Source organism: Quercus suber, unplaced genomic scaffold (assembly GCF_002906115.3).
Source record: "Quercus suber isolate HL8 unplaced genomic scaffold, Cork oak 2.0 scaffold_247, whole genome shotgun sequence".
Classification (NCBI taxonomy): Eukaryota; Viridiplantae; Streptophyta; class Magnoliopsida; order Fagales; family Fagaceae; genus Quercus; species Quercus suber.
Window position 1 is genome coordinate 441,065 of NW_027069703.1, and position 20,134 is coordinate 461,198.

At 35.8% G+C, this 20,134-nt stretch overlaps 3 protein-coding genes across 5 annotated transcripts; all 3 read left to right on the top strand.

The window, feature by feature from the left end:
- Nucleotides 1-201: 201 nt before the first annotated feature.
- LOC112027581 (nucleolin 1) lies at nucleotides 202-5,445 on the top strand. Its single transcript, XM_024060232.2, is given in 4 exon segments — nucleotides 202-701; nucleotides 704-960; nucleotides 4,036-4,291; nucleotides 4,867-5,445. Coding segments are annotated over 4 exon segments (975 nt in total). The 5' UTR covers nucleotides 202-628; the 3' UTR covers nucleotides 5,256-5,445.
- Nucleotides 5,446-8,773: 3,328 nt separating this feature from the next.
- Nucleotides 8,774-10,271, top strand: LOC112027578 (omega-hydroxypalmitate O-feruloyl transferase). Its single transcript, XM_024060227.2, has one exon. The coding sequence runs from the start codon at nucleotides 8,819-8,821 to the stop codon at nucleotides 10,208-10,210; it is 1,392 nt and encodes a 463-aa protein (XP_023915995.1). The 5' UTR covers nucleotides 8,774-8,818; the 3' UTR covers nucleotides 10,211-10,271.
- A 2,709-nt stretch (nucleotides 10,272-12,980) lies between these two features.
- Nucleotides 12,981-16,143, top strand: LOC112027580 (polyadenylate-binding protein-interacting protein 5). 3 transcript variants are annotated; one of them, XM_024060230.2, is made up of 3 exons: nucleotides 12,981-13,331; nucleotides 14,799-15,254; nucleotides 15,704-16,143. In XM_024060230.2, the coding sequence occupies exons 2-3, from the start codon at nucleotides 14,823-14,825 to the stop codon at nucleotides 15,860-15,862; spliced, it is 591 nt and encodes a 196-aa protein (XP_023915998.1). In that variant the 5' UTR covers nucleotides 12,981-13,331; nucleotides 14,799-14,822; the 3' UTR covers nucleotides 15,863-16,143. The 3 variants fall into 3 exon arrangements, with proteins under 3 accessions (XP_023915998.1, XP_023915996.1, XP_065636863.1); XM_024060228.2 differs by having other exon boundaries at nucleotides 12,983-13,348; XM_065780791.1 differs by lacking the exon at nucleotides 12,981-13,331 and adding an exon at nucleotides 13,414-14,350.
- The last annotated feature ends 3,991 nt before the right edge of the window (nucleotides 16,144-20,134 follow it).

A 20,134-nucleotide genomic window follows, 5' to 3' on the forward strand; every position in this document is an offset into this window, starting at 1 on the left:
TAAAATTATTTTTTATTAAATTTTGTTAAAATTCATATTTAATAAAAAAAAATATAAGAAAAGTTTAGTGAGAAATTTTGTTATTATTTGAAATGTCTCATTATTCCAAATTTACCCCCAGCCTACGTGGCACGCTTACTCACTCGCCGAAGCCCAGCCCAAACTCCCAAGTCTCAACAGTCTCGCAAATAAAAAGAGACACAACACAACTAAGAGAGCGTTGTAGGACCCTTTGCCTGAGAGAGAGAGAGCTTCACAGAGATTATAGATTACGTAGTGAATCAAAAAATCTCTTATATTTTTTTCGCAGTGACCAAAACGAAGCGTTTTGGTTCATCTATCCAAACGCTACAACAGTTCCACCACTATCACCATCTCTTTGCAGATCGTCTTTCTCTTCTCCGCCGATTCTACAATAACCCAAAAAAAAATCTAATTCCTCTTAAAGAAAACCCTAATCTGCATCTCTAAATTTATTCGTTTTAACTCATTTCCGATATTGCCCCTTCTCTCTCAAACTCAAACTCAAAGACTCGGTAAACATTATCATTTTTAACATTCAACAACAGTGTTTGGCAACGGGACTGAGAGTAAACCGGAAGCGGGATAAGAGAGCAGGAAAACCAGAATGGTTGGAGGCGGGAGCAGGAGAGATGAGTCGGTGGTGATAAACAGCACGAACGTGTTCGCGGCGCTGGGAGCTTGAAGAAGAAGAAGAAAGACAAAGATCAAAGCCAGCAAGGTTCTTCGTCCAAGGCCAAGAAGAACGAGGAGAAGAAAGAGAAGGAGCTAATCTGGACCCCAGCCAAGCTCAACGTCAAGTCTTGGGCAGATGTCGATGACGACGACGAAGACGATTACTACGCCACCACCGCCTCCGCCGCCGCTCCTCCCGACTCGCCCTGGGCTGCCGCCGCTGCCGGTGCCGTCAAAGAAAGCGACGCTGAGCCTGTCGACGAGGTAAAACTTTTTACTTTTTTTTTTTTTCCTCATTTCACAATTCGTTTTCTTTCTTTCTTTGATATGTATGTGCATGTAGATTTTGGAAATGGTTTGTGGTGAGTGAGTAATTGGTGTGTTTTGATTCTTCTTCAATTGGTGTTTTTTCTGTTTGTTTTGTTTTTCTAAATTTGGTTATGGTTTTGATGGTGATGCTAAAAATGACGATGCTATGTCGGAATTTGTTAATGCCTTTTTGCTAATTTCAGAAAGGGCATTATGGACAATAATGGATAAGTTTTGTAGAATTTTGACGAGGAGAGTAATCTTTCATATGGACTGGTTTTTTTGTGTTATACTATTTTTAGAAATATTCAATTTTTTTTAATAAAAAATTGTGATTTAATGATTAAGGTAAATTTGATGTTTGTGCGGTTTGATATGATGATTATATATGTTTTGAGGGGTTCTTCTATGGTGCTCACGATGATCAAAATTTCAAGTTTTTTAATATTGGCATTTTGTTTATACTCGTAAAGGAATGGTGGAGATTAAAACACTTGAAAATACGTTGTTATTATTATGGTGGGTATCATATAATTTGCTATGTTCTGAGATGGACATCTTGTGTTTTTTAGAATGTATTTTCGCTTCCATTTTTTCGGCTGAGAAGTGTGATGGATGAATTTAGGAATATTGAACTGCTATTGAGGTTAATGGGAACCTAGGATAAAGAATTAAAGTAGCAGATAATGTTGGTTATTGTTGAATATGGCCGTTATTTTCATGAGATACCTGGTTTTCATTTTAAGAAAGAATCAGACTTAACTTTATGAATGTGGAGTAATAAATGTCATATCGTGATCTTTGTTTTGGAATTTTGTAATTTAAAGGATCTTGGTCGGATTGGTGAGGTGAGGATACGGTATCATTACGTGTGCTTTGGTCCATCATTTGATTGTTTAGTTTCACGACAAAGAACTTTGATCCTTCAAAGTGCACATTTATTGGTCAAGCATTACGTGTGCTTTGGTCAATCATTTGATGTTTAGTTTCATGACAAAGAGCTTTGATCCTTCAAAGTGTACGTGTATTGCTCAATCGTTACATGTGCTTTGATCTATCATTTGATCATTTAATTTCACGACAAGGAACTTTGATCCTTCGAAGTGCATGTGTATTGGTCAAGCGTTACATGTGATTTGGTCAGTCATTTGATCATTTAATTTCACAACAAGGAACTTTGATCCTTCAAAGTGCACGTGTATTGCTCCCCTGGGTAAAGGGTTGCACAAACATGTTAATAATAGCATCGTTGTAGCTTTAAGAATGTTTGGTGTAGCCTACTTAATTTTGTATTTGTCGTTACCTTGAAAATTTTAGGATTAGATTGCTTCTATGCAATGATTATGAATGACAGACTTGGAAGATGTCCTGTAGCTTGTCGGGATCCATACTTTATATCAATTTAATATTTGTCGGTGGCAGCTGCTAATAATGGAAGATGTTGTCGGTTGATCAGTAGCTTCTCTTCTGTTGCCTCTGCAATAATAGTATTTTCTTTGTCATCACATTGAGTTTGTCAAAATTAGATTAATAAAATATAATCAACTTGGGAAATGTAATGTAGTTGTTGGTATCTAAGGAGTATCCATAGTTTTTGTCAAATAAACATGTGTTGATGGTGTCAACTAAAAAGGAGGACCTGGTCAGTTGATCCATATCTTTCCTTTTGTGTTGGCGACCAAGCAACTGCATCTGAATGGATCAAAATGACAGAATGCTCCCTTTATAGTGTATATCTAAAGCTCTTAATTGTGTTATCTCTCAACTTGTGTAATTTATTGCTATGGATATATATTTAGAATGATGTTCTGTTATCCAAAATCCAAACATTTGGATGACCTTAATGGTGTGTTTGGATGGCAGGATTTGGGCACATGGATTTGGATTTGGGTGATTAAATTCAAAATACCTTGTTTGAATAGTTTACAAAGGGTCAAGGATTTGGATTTGAAAAATCTGCCAAGGATTTTAAACCTTAAAATTCTTGAGTTCGAAATAACTTCTAAACCCATAGAATTTTAGAAATCCATATGACATACTTAAATATTTTTGGATTTGGAATTAAGGCATTTCAAATCCATTACTTTAAAATTAAAATCCAAATTCAAGTATCCAAACGCAACCTAAGTGATAGCCTTTCAAGCATTTTAGATGAGGGCCTTACACTGATGACACCCAATGTACATTCATATATAGCCCAAGAAATGGTTGTGGACCACCAAAGTTGGTGGGGCTTTTGAACTAGCCAATCAGGTTGCTAGAGTTGGCAACAATTAGTTTGCTGGGTGTTTGGTGAACCAAGCAACCATAATTTGGCCTTAGATATAAGTAAGAGAGCCTTGTAGCTCAATTGGTTGGCACATCTTGGTATTTCTAACCGAGACATACATAATTCAAATCCTCCCACCCTCAAGCATGGAATATATATTTTTTCCTTCATAAAACTTGAATTGAATTTTTATATTAGGAAAAAAAATCTAATCTAAATTGAAGATCTCTCTCTCTCTTGATAAGTAAATAGAAGATCTCATAATTAAAAGTACAAAAGAAGCAATAATGGAAGGAAAATGACTAGTAGCACTGAAATCCGTCATAAATTGTTGAAAACCAATAGAAAGACCTTGTAGCTTACCGAATATAGTGATCAATCAATTGACCCAACGATAGATGAAAATAATCTTAGCCAAAGCAGTCAAAATATTTTAGCGTTTACTCAAATAGCAATTAAATTATACGAAGGCAATAACTATGGTAAGAGTTAAGATATCGATGACACACTTCAACACTTAATGTAGACCAAAGTTTAGAGGAATTAAGGAGTTGCTTATTACAACTAGATTATTCTTGCATCCTACATTGTATTTATTTTTTTAATTTGTCAACTAGAGCTATCATTTTTCCACCTGAGGTGTGGACCGTGAAATGTGTAATTGCAGTAATTGATTTGTGACTGCCCTATTTTTCATGAAAAGTGCATGTTGCTCTAATTACATTAAGTAATTTTTAGATTTACTAATATTTGGATATCAGGAAACCGAAAGTGAGGAAGGTCTTGATGAAGTAGATGATGATGTTGAGGAAGAACATGAAAATGAGCCAGGGGCACCACTTGAAACTGCTGAGCCTGTTATTACAAAGCCTCCTGAGGCTTCTTTGGCTCCTAAAGATGCAGAGAGGCAGCTTTCAAAGAAGGAACTGAAGAAAAAAGAGCTTGAAGAACTCGAGGCTGTTCTTGCTGAATTAGGATATACCAACAAAGAGACCAGTGGCCAAGATGATACCCATGGTAATGTGGCATTTACTGTCATATGTAGGCATAGCATTTGGTTTTTTCTTCTGCTAACCAAGGATGTTCAGGATTATTTATTAGCAATGTACTTAATTTAAATTATGAAATTGATGCATTATCTTCTAAAATTTAAACACCAATGTTGTTAAGAAGTTCAGAAATCCTGAACAATAAGAATTTAGTTGTTATTTAAGTAGAATTAATTTTCATGTGATAAATGGGTTATCTATTTAATGTTAGTAATCGTGTCTATTTCGGGACTAAGGCCTTGTTGGCTGCTTCTTGTTATTATATTCAACACTATAATTATAGTAGGACAGGAAGCAGTAATTTATTTGTCCTTCAAATATGAAGTTTGATATCCACTGGCCGTTTTTTGCAATGAACATAAATGCTTTCTTTTGGCTAATAATTAACTTTTGCTAGAACTACTACGGATCAATTTGATTGTTCTATTGGCATGTCTCTCCTAATTACATTTAATTTGTTTGCTTTGTTGATTTAATTTTTTATTTTTCTTTTGGCTTATTACCTGGTGGTTTTTCCTAAATGAAATGATTTTGGCCTAGCAGGTATTTCACAAGATAAGAAAGCAGAGAATCTAAATGGAGAGTTAGATAAGAAGGAGAATGCTACAGGGGAAAGCAAAAGTGCAAAAAAGAAGAAAAAGAAGGATAAATCTTTAAAGGAGCTAAAAGAATCCCAGGACCAGCCTGATGGCGCTGATGCTGGAAATGCAACAGAAGAAGCTGCTGGGAGTGAGAAGGCAGAGGATGCGTCTTCTATTGATGTTAAGGAGCGGCTAAAGAAAGTTACATCTATGAAGAAGAAAAAAACATCAAGCAAAGAGATGGATGCTGCTGCCCGAGCTGCTGCAAGTGAGGCTGCTGCTAGAAATGCAAAGCTTGCTGCAGCAAAGAAAAAGGAGAAGAATCACTACAATCAGCAGCCGGTGCGGTAAGCTGGCGAGATCCTTGGTTTTTGTAATTTCTTTTTCTCATATATGAACATGTACTCTTGGTTCATTTGGTGAATGCAAAATAAACATTGGAAACTGGTTTTGTGAAGTTGAGTTTCATGAAGATACTTCTAGTTTTACTTCAGGCAAAGGGTAAAAAAAGGTTATTTATATATCTTCAGTTGTTTTGTCATCATTGTTGTTGATTATGTGTATCACCTGATCTTGAATAATTGTTGCTCCATATTGATTTCAAGTTGGTACTTGGTAGTAGTCTTCTTTGGCTGTTGCTTACATCCAAAGTGTTAGTTTGTGTGTTTATAGGCATGATCAGACAGGTTCCTATGTAAATGTCAAGGTGCGCACAGCTGAAATTTGAGCTAGTAAAGATTTGAGAGATTGGAATATAGGAAGATTTGGTTACTAACCTAAGGTCCTTCAAAGAGTTGCATCTTAGGGTATGTTTGGAAATTGGAAGTTCATAAAATATATTTTCTCTAAAATTAGGAAGCAAAGAAATATATAATTTAACTATTATATCATTTAGCTTTTATTTCTTTTTTCTTGTAATAGGAATAAAATTAATCTTTTACATCAATTTCATTAAACGAATATGTGTTTATCCCACGTTTGGGAGGAATTCAGAAGGGTTGGGATGGGATTTGTCTTCCCTCCTAGTCATTTTTTTTCTTTCCCACTAAACTTCCAAACATGAGAATGGATAAAATATTCCGTAAATTTCCCTTTCAGTTCAGTGTGGTTCATTCCTTTCCCTCTCTCCTAAGCAAAGTTGTTATTGTTGATCATGGGTATATCTGCAGGTCACTTCAGATCTTTCAAATTATTTTATATTGAATAAGGTTACTACTTGTCAACTTGTTAGTCTTCCAAATTATTTCTTTTTAATGTGTTTGGCACATGGTAGTCTTCATTATAAAATTTGCCTTTTTTGGGTTTTTTTTTTTTTTTTTTTTTTTTTCGTGGGTGGGTGTTCCATATTTTCTTGATTTCTTCTACTTATTACAAGTGGACATGTTTTTCCCTCACAAGTTTTGGGATTTGTGATCATCTAGTATGTTAAAATAGTTTGGATTTTGGAATTTAGTCATGCATTCATTGACAATATTAGAGTAATAATTTGGTGAACGTGCAAAGATGATTTTAAGTGAGAAAATGATGCACCTTAAGGAACGGCAGATTCAGGTGATAGAATAAAAAGAACGAGTAAAATATTGCTTATTTATAATGATTTGGCACTTTTAGTTCTTACATTTTGGAGTCATTTCTATTTTAGTTTCTACATTTTTATTTTATCATTTTTAGTCCTTAAACCAATTAACGCGTGACATTTAAGTCTATATCATCAGCCAACTAACGGGAAAAGTTGAGGTGGCAGATGGCATTAAAAAGGGCCACATCAGCATCTAAATTAAAAAAATTAAAAAAAAAATTTAACTAAATAAAAAAAATTACAAACAGAATTAAAAACAAAAAATCATATGAATGGAGATCTCAGATCCTTGAACAAGAACAATAAGATTAGAAACCCATAAACTCATAAACCCCATAAACTCATATATTTCACATTCAAATTATCAAATTCCTATTCTAAATTCATCTTGATCATGAACACACAAGAACAACAAACCCATAATATTCAATCCCAAGAACAAAATAATAGAAACCCAAAATATTCCAAAATTTGTTCACAAATTCTTCCACAAAAATCAATTGTACACAAACACCAACCCAGATCTGAATGGTTTTTTTTTCTTTTCTTTCCTTTTTTATGTTCTTATTAGGAGCAAATCGGGGTTTGTAACAGATTCGATGTCGCCATTTCTGGGTTTGGAGTAGATCTAGGTATGGGTTAAAAAACTCCCAATACTTTTCTTTGCCGCTTCTTTCATTTCATTTGAGCCAAAACTAAAAATGGCTGCTGTTGCTGCTTCCATTTCTTCAACGAGCTTATTCTCTCCCTACGCTCTCGCTCGCCCTAAAACTCACAACCCTCAGACTCACAAGTCCTCCAATTCCAATTCCAAGAGAAAGCAACCGCTACGAAACCCTTCAACTCCACCCCCACACACTGACGACAGAGAGACGTAGCTCCACCCCCACGCATTGACGACAAAGAGTCCGATGTCCACCCACACTCCGACGCAACTCCACCCCACACTCCGACGCTAGTTCGATGAGTTTTCTCCCTTTTCTTCTCTTCTCTCACCTTCGCCCACTTCGAGCTCTGCATGTACCCGATCCACCAAGGCAAAAATCTCCCTCATGTCGGCGAAGCCATACCCACCTCCAATATCTTCGATCTGTCACCGGTGAAGCCAATCTATGGGTTTGGGTTTTGATTTGTGGAGGAGGAGCATGATTGATTTGGGTCTGGGTTTTGAGGAGCGTGACGTGTAGGTTGCGATTTGGGTTTTGGTGGTGGTCAATCTGAGATTTTGGGTTGTCACATTAGACATCAGCGTGGGGTCGTGGTGTTGTGGGTGGACCTGGGTTTGTGGAGCCGTGGGTAGCAGCTCGCCGTGGGTCTTGGGATTGAGATCTATGAAGTGGTTGATTTGAGTTTAATTTTTCTGGGTTTAAGAAGTCCTGGGATTGAGTTTAATTTTTCTAGGTCTTAGGATTGAGTTTAATTTTGTTTTTTAATTTATTTTGTTTTTTGGTTTAAATTGTCTGACATGGCTTTTTATAAAAAAAATTAAAATGCTGACGTGACATATAAAAATGCCAAATAATATTTTAATCGCCACGTCAGCTAATAGGGTGTTTCGTCTGCCAACTTAGCTTTTCCTGTTAGTTGGCTGACGGTAAAGATTTAAATGTTATGCATTAATTGGTTTAGAGATTAAAAGTGGTAAAATAGAAATGTAGGGACCAAAATGAAAATGATTCCAAAATGTAGAGATCAAAAGTGCATTTACGCCATAAAAAGAACGAGTAAAATATTAATTATTTATAATGATTTGGCAATTTTTATCTAATAAAATTATAATAATTTGGAATGATCTTATTTTTAAAGTTAATTGTTTACAACATTTATGAAATTCATCACCATACAGGATTAATTATTAAAATTTGAGTTATCTTCATGATGAAGTTGCAAACACATCGAGATTCTGCAAATGACTCTTTATGTACCATTCTAATTCCATTGTGACCGGATTAAAATAATACAGTAGTATTATAAAATTTCATAGTTCCTAAACCTCATTTCTTCGTGAAGCTTTATTATGATTGTGCGAGTAGGTCTGTCAAGAAGGTAAGGATTATGGGTTTGTTTGTTTTAACAAAGAAAATAACAACAATTCAATAAAAAGAGAAGCAGGTGAATATCACACAAAGACGCAAATATATTATCAATGAAATTCAACAGTACAGATTAATCAAATTGAATATTTTCAGTTCATGAATGATATCACCACCAACTGCTCTACACCAATATAACTTTATAATCCCCATCTATTTAGCCCAAACATCTTTGTATGTCAAAGCTAAAACTTTCTTCTACAAATGCCACCGCCTGGTGTGGGATCTCTCAGCACTCTCTCATGGATCTTCCGTGGGTTCAAGAGCTCCATTTCACTCACCTGAAAATTGCTATAACCATTGATCGTACGTTTCCTGTCATGCCCTCAGGGCCTATTCCTGCTCAGCCAGGTGACACCCTTTACCTGTCTAACCTCGATGACATGATCGGAGCACGTGTTTTCACTCCTACAATATATTTTTATGAGCCTGCAGCTGGCATGAATTCCAGCCAAAAACCTGTCATGAAAATACTATGTGATTCTCTTGCTGAAGTACTAGTCCCTTACTATCCTTTATCAGGCAGGCTTAGAGAGACCAAGAATGGTAAGTTAGAAGTGTTTTTTGGACCAAACCAAGGAGTACTCATGGTTGAGGCACACTGTAAAATGGCCTTAGCAGATTTAGGAGACGTCACAGTGCCAAACCCTGGTTGGGAACCCTTGATCTTCAAGTTCCCTGATGAGGAGCCATACAAAGTTCTTGACATGCCATTAGTCATAGCTCAGGTAACCCTTTTTAGCTGTGGTGGCTTTAGCCTAGGATTGAGACTTTGCCATTGTATTTGTGATGGACTTGGTGCCATGCAATTGTTTAGGGCATGGGCTGCCACAGCAAAAGCAGGTACCATAATAGCAAAACCTGAGCCATGTTGGGAAAGGGAAATCTTTCTACCTCGCAACCCTCCACTGGTCAAATTTCCACATGTTGAGTTTATGAGAATTGAAGATGGCTCAAGCCTGACTATGACTTTGTGGCAAACCAAGCCTGTTCAGAAGTGTTACCGGATTAGCCAGGAATTCCAGTCTCATCTGAAAACTCTGGCTCAACCAGATGACGTATGCACTACCTTTGATGCTATGGCTGCACATATATGGAGATCATGGGTGAAAGCACTTGATGTCAGACCACTAGACTATGAGCTTAGGCTTACATTTTCGGTCAATGCTCGCCAAAAGCTGCATAACCCACCATTAAAAGAAGGGTTTTATGGCAATGTGGTGTGTGTGGCTTGTGCAACAAGTACTGTCTCAGAGCTTGTGAATGGCCAGATTTCAGACACAACCCGTGTAGTTCGTGAAGCTCGACTCAATGTTTCAGAGGAGTATTTGAGGTCTACAGTGGATTACATTGAGGCAGTCAGGCCAAAAAGGCTTGAATTTGGAGGGAAATTGACAATTACCCAATGGACTAGATTTTCCATTTATGAGTCTGCAGATTTTGGATGGGGAAGGCCAGTATATGCAGGTCCTATAGACCTGACTCCCACCCCACAAGTTTGTGTTATCCTCCCAGGAGGAAAGGCTGATCATCATGGGACAGTGGTGGTATGCATTTGCTTGCCAGAGGCCGCTATTGATAAATTTACTGAGTATTTGTGTATGATGGATTCAAGCAATGCGAGTCATATATAAATACTAATAAGCTACTACATTAAGATGATGCATTGAAAATAAAGCATCAAAGCATGATGTATAGAGTTCAAAATGATAAATACTCAGTTCGGTTTGTCTCAACAAGGTTGATGTTTTAATGGCAACATCTTGGAGAATAAATTCATTTTGATTTACTACCTGGTGCTTGCTCCCCTTCCCATCTGTTTTAGATTTCCTTCAAAGAGAAGTTGGGAAGGTAAGACGTAGCTACATTCTAGTTCTATGTTTCAATTAGCATTTGATTGTCAAAGAATCTTATGAGACAAATGTTTATATGCTTACTTTTCAGTATGTTGAATAGATGTAAAAGACCATTTTGCATAGTTCCCCTCTCCCTTCTCTTTAAGGATTTGAGATTTAAGAGTGTCCCCCCCCCCCCCCCCCCCCAACTAGTAGTTTGGTGGTGTGCTCATTAGTCTAGGGCATGACGTAAACTCAATGGTTTTAAGTTCAATTTACCACACTATCGATTTATGGGGTTTTCGGAATATCTCATGGATGGGGTGAAATAGTCTAGCCAAAGACAACACACCATTTTCTTATATATATGAAGTCACAGTCACACTTGTAGGTATATAGAAAATTTTAGTCCTAAAAAGCTTTAAAAGATCACCATAATGAGGTTTTTAACTAGAAGCAAGACTTACCAAGTTCCAACCTTGTGGATGGTCGGATGGTTGGTCAAAACTCAGAAGTGCTCCAATGGTCTAGTTAGATACAGATACTTAAAAGGAAATTTTAAGAGTGGTGGATTAGAACTTCTCATACCTTTGATATAACTTGGTTTGGGTATTTATAAGGGTTATCCTAAGAGCACAATGAGAGATTTCCCTCTCCATTGAATTTAGAGATTAGGTTAGACATCCCATGTATCTTAGGGAGTCCTTGGAGGAGTGGGTGAAAATCGACACCCCTCTAGTCCCTTTGGGTCACAAGATAAATGACAAAACTTAGGTATAATTTTTTATGTATAATATCTTAGGTTTCCCGTTGAATACAACTACATAATTATACTGGTCAATACAATATGGTAGTGTGCAGATATAAATAAATGAACAAATAAATACAATAAAGATAGTGTTAGCTTGTACTTCAAAAAAAGAAGAAGATAGTGTGAGCTTTTTCAAGAATGATTAAATTCAACCATATAGTCCATTGGTCAATCCACCCGAAGGAAACTAAAATATTGTAACTAGTCAAATAATATTAAATACAACTGTGGCAGTTGTCAACAATAAATGCTAAAATGAAAGGGGTTTGTGCTTTTATAACGTCCCCTTGTTCGAATCAGAATAATTCCCTATTTGTTCATCTTTTGATGATTAAAACTGAAAGTTGAAAAAAATTACTTTTAATTCAACCCTTGAATCAAAACTTATAACTTCTAACTTCAAACTTATAACTTTTTTTACTATTTTACCTTCTCAATTTTTTCTTCTCATAATGACATGGTGTAATAGCTCACCCAATCCAAATCCGCTGTAGGGCCTAGGCTATCATTACCATTTTACCTTTGACCACACTGTGCTCAATCAACTGGCCTGTGATCTTAACCTCAAAATTTTCATCCAACTTCAAGTGCACTTGTAAGTGGTTTTAACTATTGCGAAGCTTGTATCCTTCATTAAATACTCATTATATCAGACTTACGCAAATGTAGACTTAGCAAAATAGACCCAAATTTTATTTTTTGGAGTAAATAGTAGTACTTATTAAAACACACACAAAAAATAATAATACTAATGTTTTAAACCGAGTTTAGACTCAAACTTATTAACTTGACTTGAACCCAACCTTAAGAAAAACAGGTCACCCTGTACCAACCTATTTTTTAAAGAAGGTAATTTTTTTTTTTAAAAGAAAAAACTTTTTGTTTTTTGTTTTCTAAATTTCGAAGATGATATGCAAAGTTAGATGTTTTTTCTTTTAGCGTTGGTCTGTGGCATTTATTATTTATAGTAATAACATACCGCACCTTAAAAAAATTGTGGTCCGAGATCTTTAGTATTTTTTTTTTCTCGATTATAGTGTTGATATCATTTGTAAATTATACACAGTGTAAACTTAAGAATTTATATATTATTTAGAATTTATTTTTGAGTACTTTGTTATTTGTTTTGTTTTTGTCTTTTTTTTTGAAAGGAAGACAAACACAAAGACAATACGATCATTGTTGTTATCTTTCTTATTGCATGTAAAAAAAATATGGGTCAACCTGTACCTTAATTAACTTGACAACCTGATTGATCCAACTGACTCACAACTTATTTAAGATGATCCAAAACTAATCTCATACGTAACCTGACCCAACATGACCTGTTTGGTAGGTCTACCCTACACATGTCTACTAAAAATAAAAAGAACCGATATATAAAAAAAAATTGAAAATTTTAATGCTGTCTATAATTCCACTAGTAAATATATATTTCAAAATCTCTTATATTTAATAAATTTGCCTACTAATAATTGTCTTAAACTTTTTCCAAATTGTTAACAATGTAAAATAAATAAATAGAAATACAACTATTTTATAACATTATATACAAAACTATTGATATTTAGTAAACGGTTATTGACAAGTGGTATTCTTGGTGATCTTAAATGAAAGCCAGTAAAGAAGAAAATATAGAAAAAGAAAAATATTTAGATAGACAGGCGCGGAGGGCGCGTGAAGCAGTAGGTAAATAGAGTAGGATCCCACACTATATATATCCATCACCATCAGCCTCGGGATGATCACTCAACATCACCTATAAAAATACACGTCATTATTCATTCATTACAAGCTTTTTCCTTTTACTTTTCTCCGCTCCAATACAATCCAATCACCGTTCAATTTCCCCAATTCAAGCTTCTCACACTCTTCTCTCTCTCTCTCTCTCTCTCTCATTCTCTCATCCCAACCGTTCGACTCACTCGGTAACTCGGACGATTCTTGCGGACTAACTCACTGTCTCTGTCTCTCTTTTCGCTGTTCGAAAAAGCTCGAGGGGGCTCACTAGGGTTAACGCTGCGCTGCGATCCTTAAACAAAAAACGCAACGGTTTTCGTGCGCTGCGATCCTTATTACTCCGTTTGTTTGCTGAGAAAAAAAGAAAAGGTGAAAGTGAATAGCAAGTAAGGAACCTAATTTTTTTATTTATTTACTTTTTCACAGTTCTTGAAAGCTACGAAGATAGAAGAAATCTCTTCTGAGTTGCACTTTTCTCATTTGCTTACTCTCTGTTTTTCTCTCCCCTATTTGCTTATATTTGATTATCATCTGTTTGCTTGCTGAGAAAATGGAAAACAAGATTTTAGTCTCTGTGATTTTGCTTTTAATCATTCAACTGCGTTAAGTTTCTTTTAATTTAATTTTTTAATTTATATTCAGGAAGACATGGTAGAGACTAAAACCTTTGAAAATTGATGGCTATGATCATAGTGAGAATTATACCATCAAAAAACGTAGAAGTATTATAGGATTTTCTATATATGTATGTGCATGTGTGAAAGCAAGTATGAAATTTATGGAATTGTGAAAGTGAGATTATAAAGTTTATTCTTCATGATAGTTACTTTGAATTCTGGATGTGAATTGTAGAAGATTATAAAATATTTAGCTTGGAATCGTTTGAACTGTATATTACTTTTTCTTTCTATCTTTTTGGGTTATTATATTGCTTGCTTGAATGCAGAGGGAATTGGTGGAAATAAAATAGAAAAAAGAATATAAATTAAAAACTGAAAATTGAAAACTATATTAGTTTATTCATTATTTTTACATTGATTATCAGCCTGGAGCGCACTCAATATAACTTTGAATATTGAGTTGCAAATTTTTAGATATATAAAAATACCTGTGCCTTGCGTTATATACTAATTCTTTCGTGGTTAGTTGAGGAGGGTTGCAACAGCAACAATAATGTCTTAGTGCAAAATTTTGGGGTCTGCTATATATAAAAATATGTATTATGCTCTACCTGCAATAGAAATAGATCCATATTTTGTGGTTAAAGTGATAGCTTGGCATCCTTTGTGGTGCCCCATGTCTGTGGTTCGAACAGAAGATAGAGCCATATATATATTTGACCACATTTCTTATGGAAGGAGAAAGTGTCATATGATCTTGACTCAATGGTAGGTATCATATCCACCAAATTAGGGTGGGTTTCTAAAGAAACACAGTTTAATGAATCTCTGTATGCACTATCTATTAAACATTTGGTAAATGATGATAGTTCTTGAAATACAAATTTATATATGTCCAGTGTTTTAAGAAAATATCAGGAAATTATTAAAATATTTGGCCTTGATATGTGGCACCCAGCAATGCTGATAATTTATTTCCTATATGCTTACCAGATATAGGTGCTGGGTTTTTAAACATACTATTTATTAAGATAATTTTACGGAATCATTGATGTCTTTGGTTTTCACATATTTTCAATATGCAATCTCATACAGGGATATTTGTATATATTGAAGACCATCTGGACTTTATAGATTGTTATGTATTATTTTTCTTGGTTGGAGTTTTTATTGCTAGTGACGGTACTAAATTCTTCTACTTGTGTTCTTTCCACAGTTTTGAGTTTTTTTAATTGAGAAGATGAAGCCAGGAATGTCATCCTTAAATCCAAATGCAGCATTATACATACCACTTCACAAGCAAGAAACAAAGGATAAGAACCAAGTTTCTGGGTTAACAACAGAAGATTCTTTGAAGAATGTTGGTAAGACTACTTGGTCTAATTGTCCTCCTAATGGTCCTGTTGGAATGAATCAAAGCTATCCCCAAGCTGGTTCTGATTATGACATCCATGACGTAAATGAACTTCTCATTGGCAATGATTTCACAAAGAAGGGTGTGCAGAATTCGAGTGAACTGACAAAAAAACAGTGTGTAGATGAAGATCCTGAGATGGATCTGGCTTATTTGGCAATCATGTTTCCCAATATGTCAGAGCAGTCCCTTGCTGATGTTTACTCTGTTAATGAGGGTGACCTGGAAACCTCTATTGATATGCTGAATGAACTAGAGGTAAAAGTTGTATGCTTTGGAAAGCCTTTACTTCAATTATAACACACCAGTGATTACATATGATGTTGTTTTCAATGCCAATTTGCTTCTTGAACGATTGCATTAATAAAGTGCAGGGAGGACACTCCGGTCCACCGTTCCCACCCTTTCAAAAGTAATATTAAGTGTATCCAATTGGGTAGAGGTGTTACTTTATATGCTTAGTACTTTGCCATTATATGCTTATATGCAACAACTTTGGTTTTGTTTCTCCTCCTTTCTGTTTTATGTAATTCTATCGTTTATATTAGTAATCAATTAAAATGGTGATTCAAGTTTGAATAACGGGCATCTTTGTGTGGTGTCTAAGATTATGCTTTTGCCTTCTCTGTTGTTTTGAAATGTGATCATAGAATTTTCTTCTCATTTATTTCTGATCTTTCCTGCTCTGGATTGTTTCAAATTTGCAGTTATCTCCTGTTGATTTCTCTGAACATCTGCCTAGTAGATTGGACATTGGTGATGTGTCAGAATGCAAAGTTACTGAAGGTTCTTCTATGAACCAGAAGATCATTTTCTCTGGGGAAGCCAGTGGGTCTTCTGCTGGTCCTTCAGGTTCAAGCTTCTAATTGCGTAGACAGATAAGATTGATTTTAGAGGGAGAATGGCTGTGCCTTATTCCGAAGTCGTAGATAAAGAAATAGATTGATTTCATAAAGTAAGAAATAGATTGATTGCATATTCAGGCTTCTGAGACATGGATTTTGTTTCGTGATATAGATAATCACATTCACAATTTGTAGATAAGTAAGAAATATGCATTCCATATTGTTTCCTAGATTTCTTTAACTGGTTATCCCTTTATGTCACAACTCAACTTTTTGTTTAGTGCAAAGAAGGATATTTCATATTTTCCTTGTTTTACTTCTTAAATATTAACTTTGATAACCTTGCCCTATTGCTGCATGGCGCCATTGGCTGATTTCCATTAAGGCTGTAATAGCAATAGAGGGAAATCAATTCAACCAAAATCTTGGGACTATAGTTTGGATTTAATTATGTTATAATAAATTTCTCAGGTTGTTTATCTTTTCTTCATGTGAGATTTCTGTTCACACGGGTGCATCCAACAATTTTTTTTTTTTTTTTGGGATATAATTATGGAAATACACCCTTATGGTTCATGATTCCAACCTGCTACCATGTGTCTTTGGATAAAAAGATAAGAATAATTTGGTTGTGTTCGAAATCTGCTGAGTTAAAGAGTTAGAAATTATGGTGTGCAGGCCAGCTCTCGACCTAAGTGGTTCTGTTCGAATAAATTTATTGTGAATTAAATATTATGGCATTGTAAATACACACGCATTTATACTACTTTGATGATCTAGACTACATGCTTAATAACTGAATTTGATTATCTGGTGGTCCAGCTTCATTTTCATTGTTTTCTTTTTTCAACAATATTAAATTAATGATGTGATTCAACATTTGTAATTTCGTCTAACCCCAGTTATTGTAAGAAAAAGGGAGAGAAAGATGGAACATACGCAATTATTAGGGGTGTGCAGAAAACCTACCAACTTGTCAAACTTGATCCGATCCGCCGGGTTGGGTCGGTTTTTAAGATTTGGTGGGTTGGGTTGGATCACAAATTTTTTTTTTTTTTTTTTTTATAGTGGGTCGGGTTGGGTGTGGGTCATAAAATTACAAACTGCCAAACCCGACCCGACCCACCTATATTTAATATATATTTAAAATATATTATTATTTAATAATTTTTTTTTAAAATTAGCTGTAAATTTAATATATACTAATAATAATATATTTAAGGGATAATATACTAATAATAATATTATATACTATAAGTGCTTATATAATATATATATATATATATAATATATAATATATACTAATAATAATATATTTGTAAGGTTGAAATTTATCAACCATCTTGTTGGTTTTATTTCGTGCCAATTTGCTTGTAATTTAGTACTTAGCAACCCTGTATTTAGGTGGGATTATTGTAAAGGTAGTGTGTGAGAAGATGTTAAGAAAAGCTCAAGTATGTGCAAAGAAGCAAAACTTCGCGACTAGGACTCGCAGGTGGCTCGCGGCTACAAGCCACCAAATGCAGGCACGTGAGATGCACACAGGGAAGCTGAAGGGTCACACCAGCTGTCGCACTACAGGACAAAAGTCTCAGGCTGGCTAGGCCGTTACATCGCGACTTGAACTCGCAACTTGGACAAGCTGCGAGACTAAGCTTCCAATTTACCCTGTTTGGTAAAAAACTGTCTCTTCGTATTCCATTCTCACCCTACTATATATAGACCCTTATACCCATGATTTTAAGAGAGCTTCTAGAGAGAATTTTGTGAGAGAAATCTTAGAGAAAAATAAGATTGCATCATCCCCAATCTTTACTTTAGAGACTCTACAAATTTCTCTACTCTCTTCCTCTCCATTGTCACATCCTTGAGAGGCCATTGACTAAATCTTTATCTCACCACACCTACGTCTGTGAGAAGATTCATTTGGTGCTAAGGGAAGCAGTTTGGAAGGAACCAATATACATTGGTTGATGCTATGGTATAGTAGCGGAATCCAGGAAACTAAAGAAGAAATAGGTTCGGCGTAACCTCGTTGGAGCAAAAAACTTGGAGGGCTTAGATACTTGGGTAGATTAGGCTTGAAGGGTCTTCTTCTGTTCATGTATCACAACTATATTCTTTAGTGGATTATTTACCGCTTGGAGGGTGGCGGAGAGATTTTACGCCGAGAGTTTCGGTTTCCTCTTCGATAACACATCGTGTATTGTCTGTGTGTTTGCATCTTCCTTCCTTTATCTTTGCCTTATATTTACTGCTGTAGATGTGTTTATATTTAGCTTAGATTAGTTATCAATTCTATGATTGGCTTATGTTCATGTTTTGCACATTAATTGTTTGATTATAAATTTGAATTGATATTTTATAATTTGGGGTCTAAACGTTTAAGGGTGTTTTATACACATTTTGAACTTTCATTTGGTATCAGAGTAGGTACACTCGCTGTAGTTTAAATACCTGAGTGTGATCCTTGACCCTATTTGAGATGGACCGGTCTCAATCGCTCAATGTTCCACCATTTTTTTATGGGAACAATTATGCTTTCTGGGAAGTCAGAATGAGAGCATTTTATGCTCTATAGATGATACCGTTTAGGATGCGGTTGAGATAGATTGGACTAAGCCGACGGATCCTAAGTCCACTTGGGATAAGGCAGCTCTCGCAGTAGACAATGCTAATAGTAAAGCGTTAAATGCTATTTTTTGTGGTGTGTCTCCTGATGAATTCCACAGGATCTCTCATATGACAGTAGCCAAGGAAGCTTGGGAGATTTTGAAGACGACATATGAGAGTATGAAGAAAGTTAAGGACATAAAGTTTCAGATGCTTACCACCAAATTTGAAGAGCTCAAGATGGGGGATGATGAACCATTTAATTCATTCTATGGGAAGCTCAATGAAATTATAATTGCTAAACTCAATCTTGGGGAGAAGATTGAAGATACTAAGGTGGTGAGAAAAATTTTGAGATTCTTACTGGAGAGCTTTCGAGCAAAAGTCACAGCCATAGAGGAAAACAAGGATTTGGATGAAATTAAGATCCAAGAGCTCATTGGATCACTTCAAACGTATGAGCTTGGACTACCTTCCCACAAGACGAGTAAATCGTTTGCTCTTAAAACCATCACCGAAAGAATGGATGATCCTTCCGAAGAAAATGGAATGGAGAAGGAAGTAGTATATCTTGCGAAAAACTTCCGAAAATTTCTAAAGATGAAGAACAGTGAAAAACCATTCAACAAAGGAAAATTTTCATCTTCAAGAGGTGATAGGAAAGAGTTTACAAGGAAAGAAGGGAAGGATTCTCAACCTTCTTCAGACATTGTGTGCTATGAGTGCAATGACCATGGACATCTAAAGAAGGAGTGTCCAAATTTTCTGAGGGGAAAAGACAAGGCTTATGCCACGACGCTCAATGATTAGAATCTTCTAACTCTGACTCGGAAGAGAGTTGTGACGGAGAGGGAAACTACTCCGTCTTCATGACCATTGCTTATGTGGAGTCATCGGATGATTTAGGTGCACTTGTGAAGGAGCTTGGTGAGCATTCTGATTCAGAGTCTATTGGGATTGTGGAAGAATCAGATGCTGAAGAGGAAGAAAATACAGCTAATTTTCAAGAAAATTACTCCTTACTACTTGAGAAGTCTGGAGAGTATGCAAGGGTAGTCAAGGCAGATGTGAGGAAAATGAAGAAAGCTGAGGAAAATTACAGAAGTCTCTTGGTCAGATATAAGGAGACTAAGTGTGAGATTGAGACACTAAATGGCGAGCTGTCTGAAGCCTATACGAGGGTGAGGTTTCTTGAGCAAGAGGTAGTGCAAGCTCATGCCAAGATAGAGAGAGTCTCCTCTCAGAAGTTAGGAGATGTCATATCATCTCAAAAACCTTCCTCAGACAAGTTCGGGTTGGGATACACCGGAGGAAGTTGCTCGTCAGCCAAAGTCACCAAAGAAGTAAAGTTTGTAAGGGCCAAAGAGACGGTTGTGGATAAGCCTATTCCTGAGAAAGTTAAGACTGAAAGGAAGAAGAATGTGGCTAATCAACGGGTGCTAAATAAGTCCCGTATTCAATCAGAATCCAGATATAAAGCTAGAGGGAGATCAGTTCCAAGATCACAACAGGGTTTTAGATCGGAATATGTCTGTCACTATTGCAGATTGCAAGGACATACTAGACCCAATTGTCAAAAGCTAAGAGCAGACAACAATGTAAGTGCACCTTGGTCACGAGGAAGAAGAATTGACACGAGGTCTTGGGGTGGTGAGCAACCAAGAAGTCAAAAACGTGATC

Bases quoted from the DNA above. Each gene is read 5' to 3' on its own strand.
- LOC112027580 (XM_024060230.2), top strand. From the start codon at position 14,823: ATGAAGCCAGGAATGTCATCCTTAAATCCAAATGCAGCATTATACATA. The intron at 15,255-15,703 runs GTAAAAGTTGTA...TCAAATTTGCAG, and splicing joins ATATGCTGAATGAACTAGAG to TTATCTCCTGTTGATTTCTC.
- LOC112027578 (XM_024060227.2), top strand. From the start codon at position 8,819: ATGGATCTTCCGTGGGTTCAAGAGCTCCATTTCACTCACCTGAAAATT.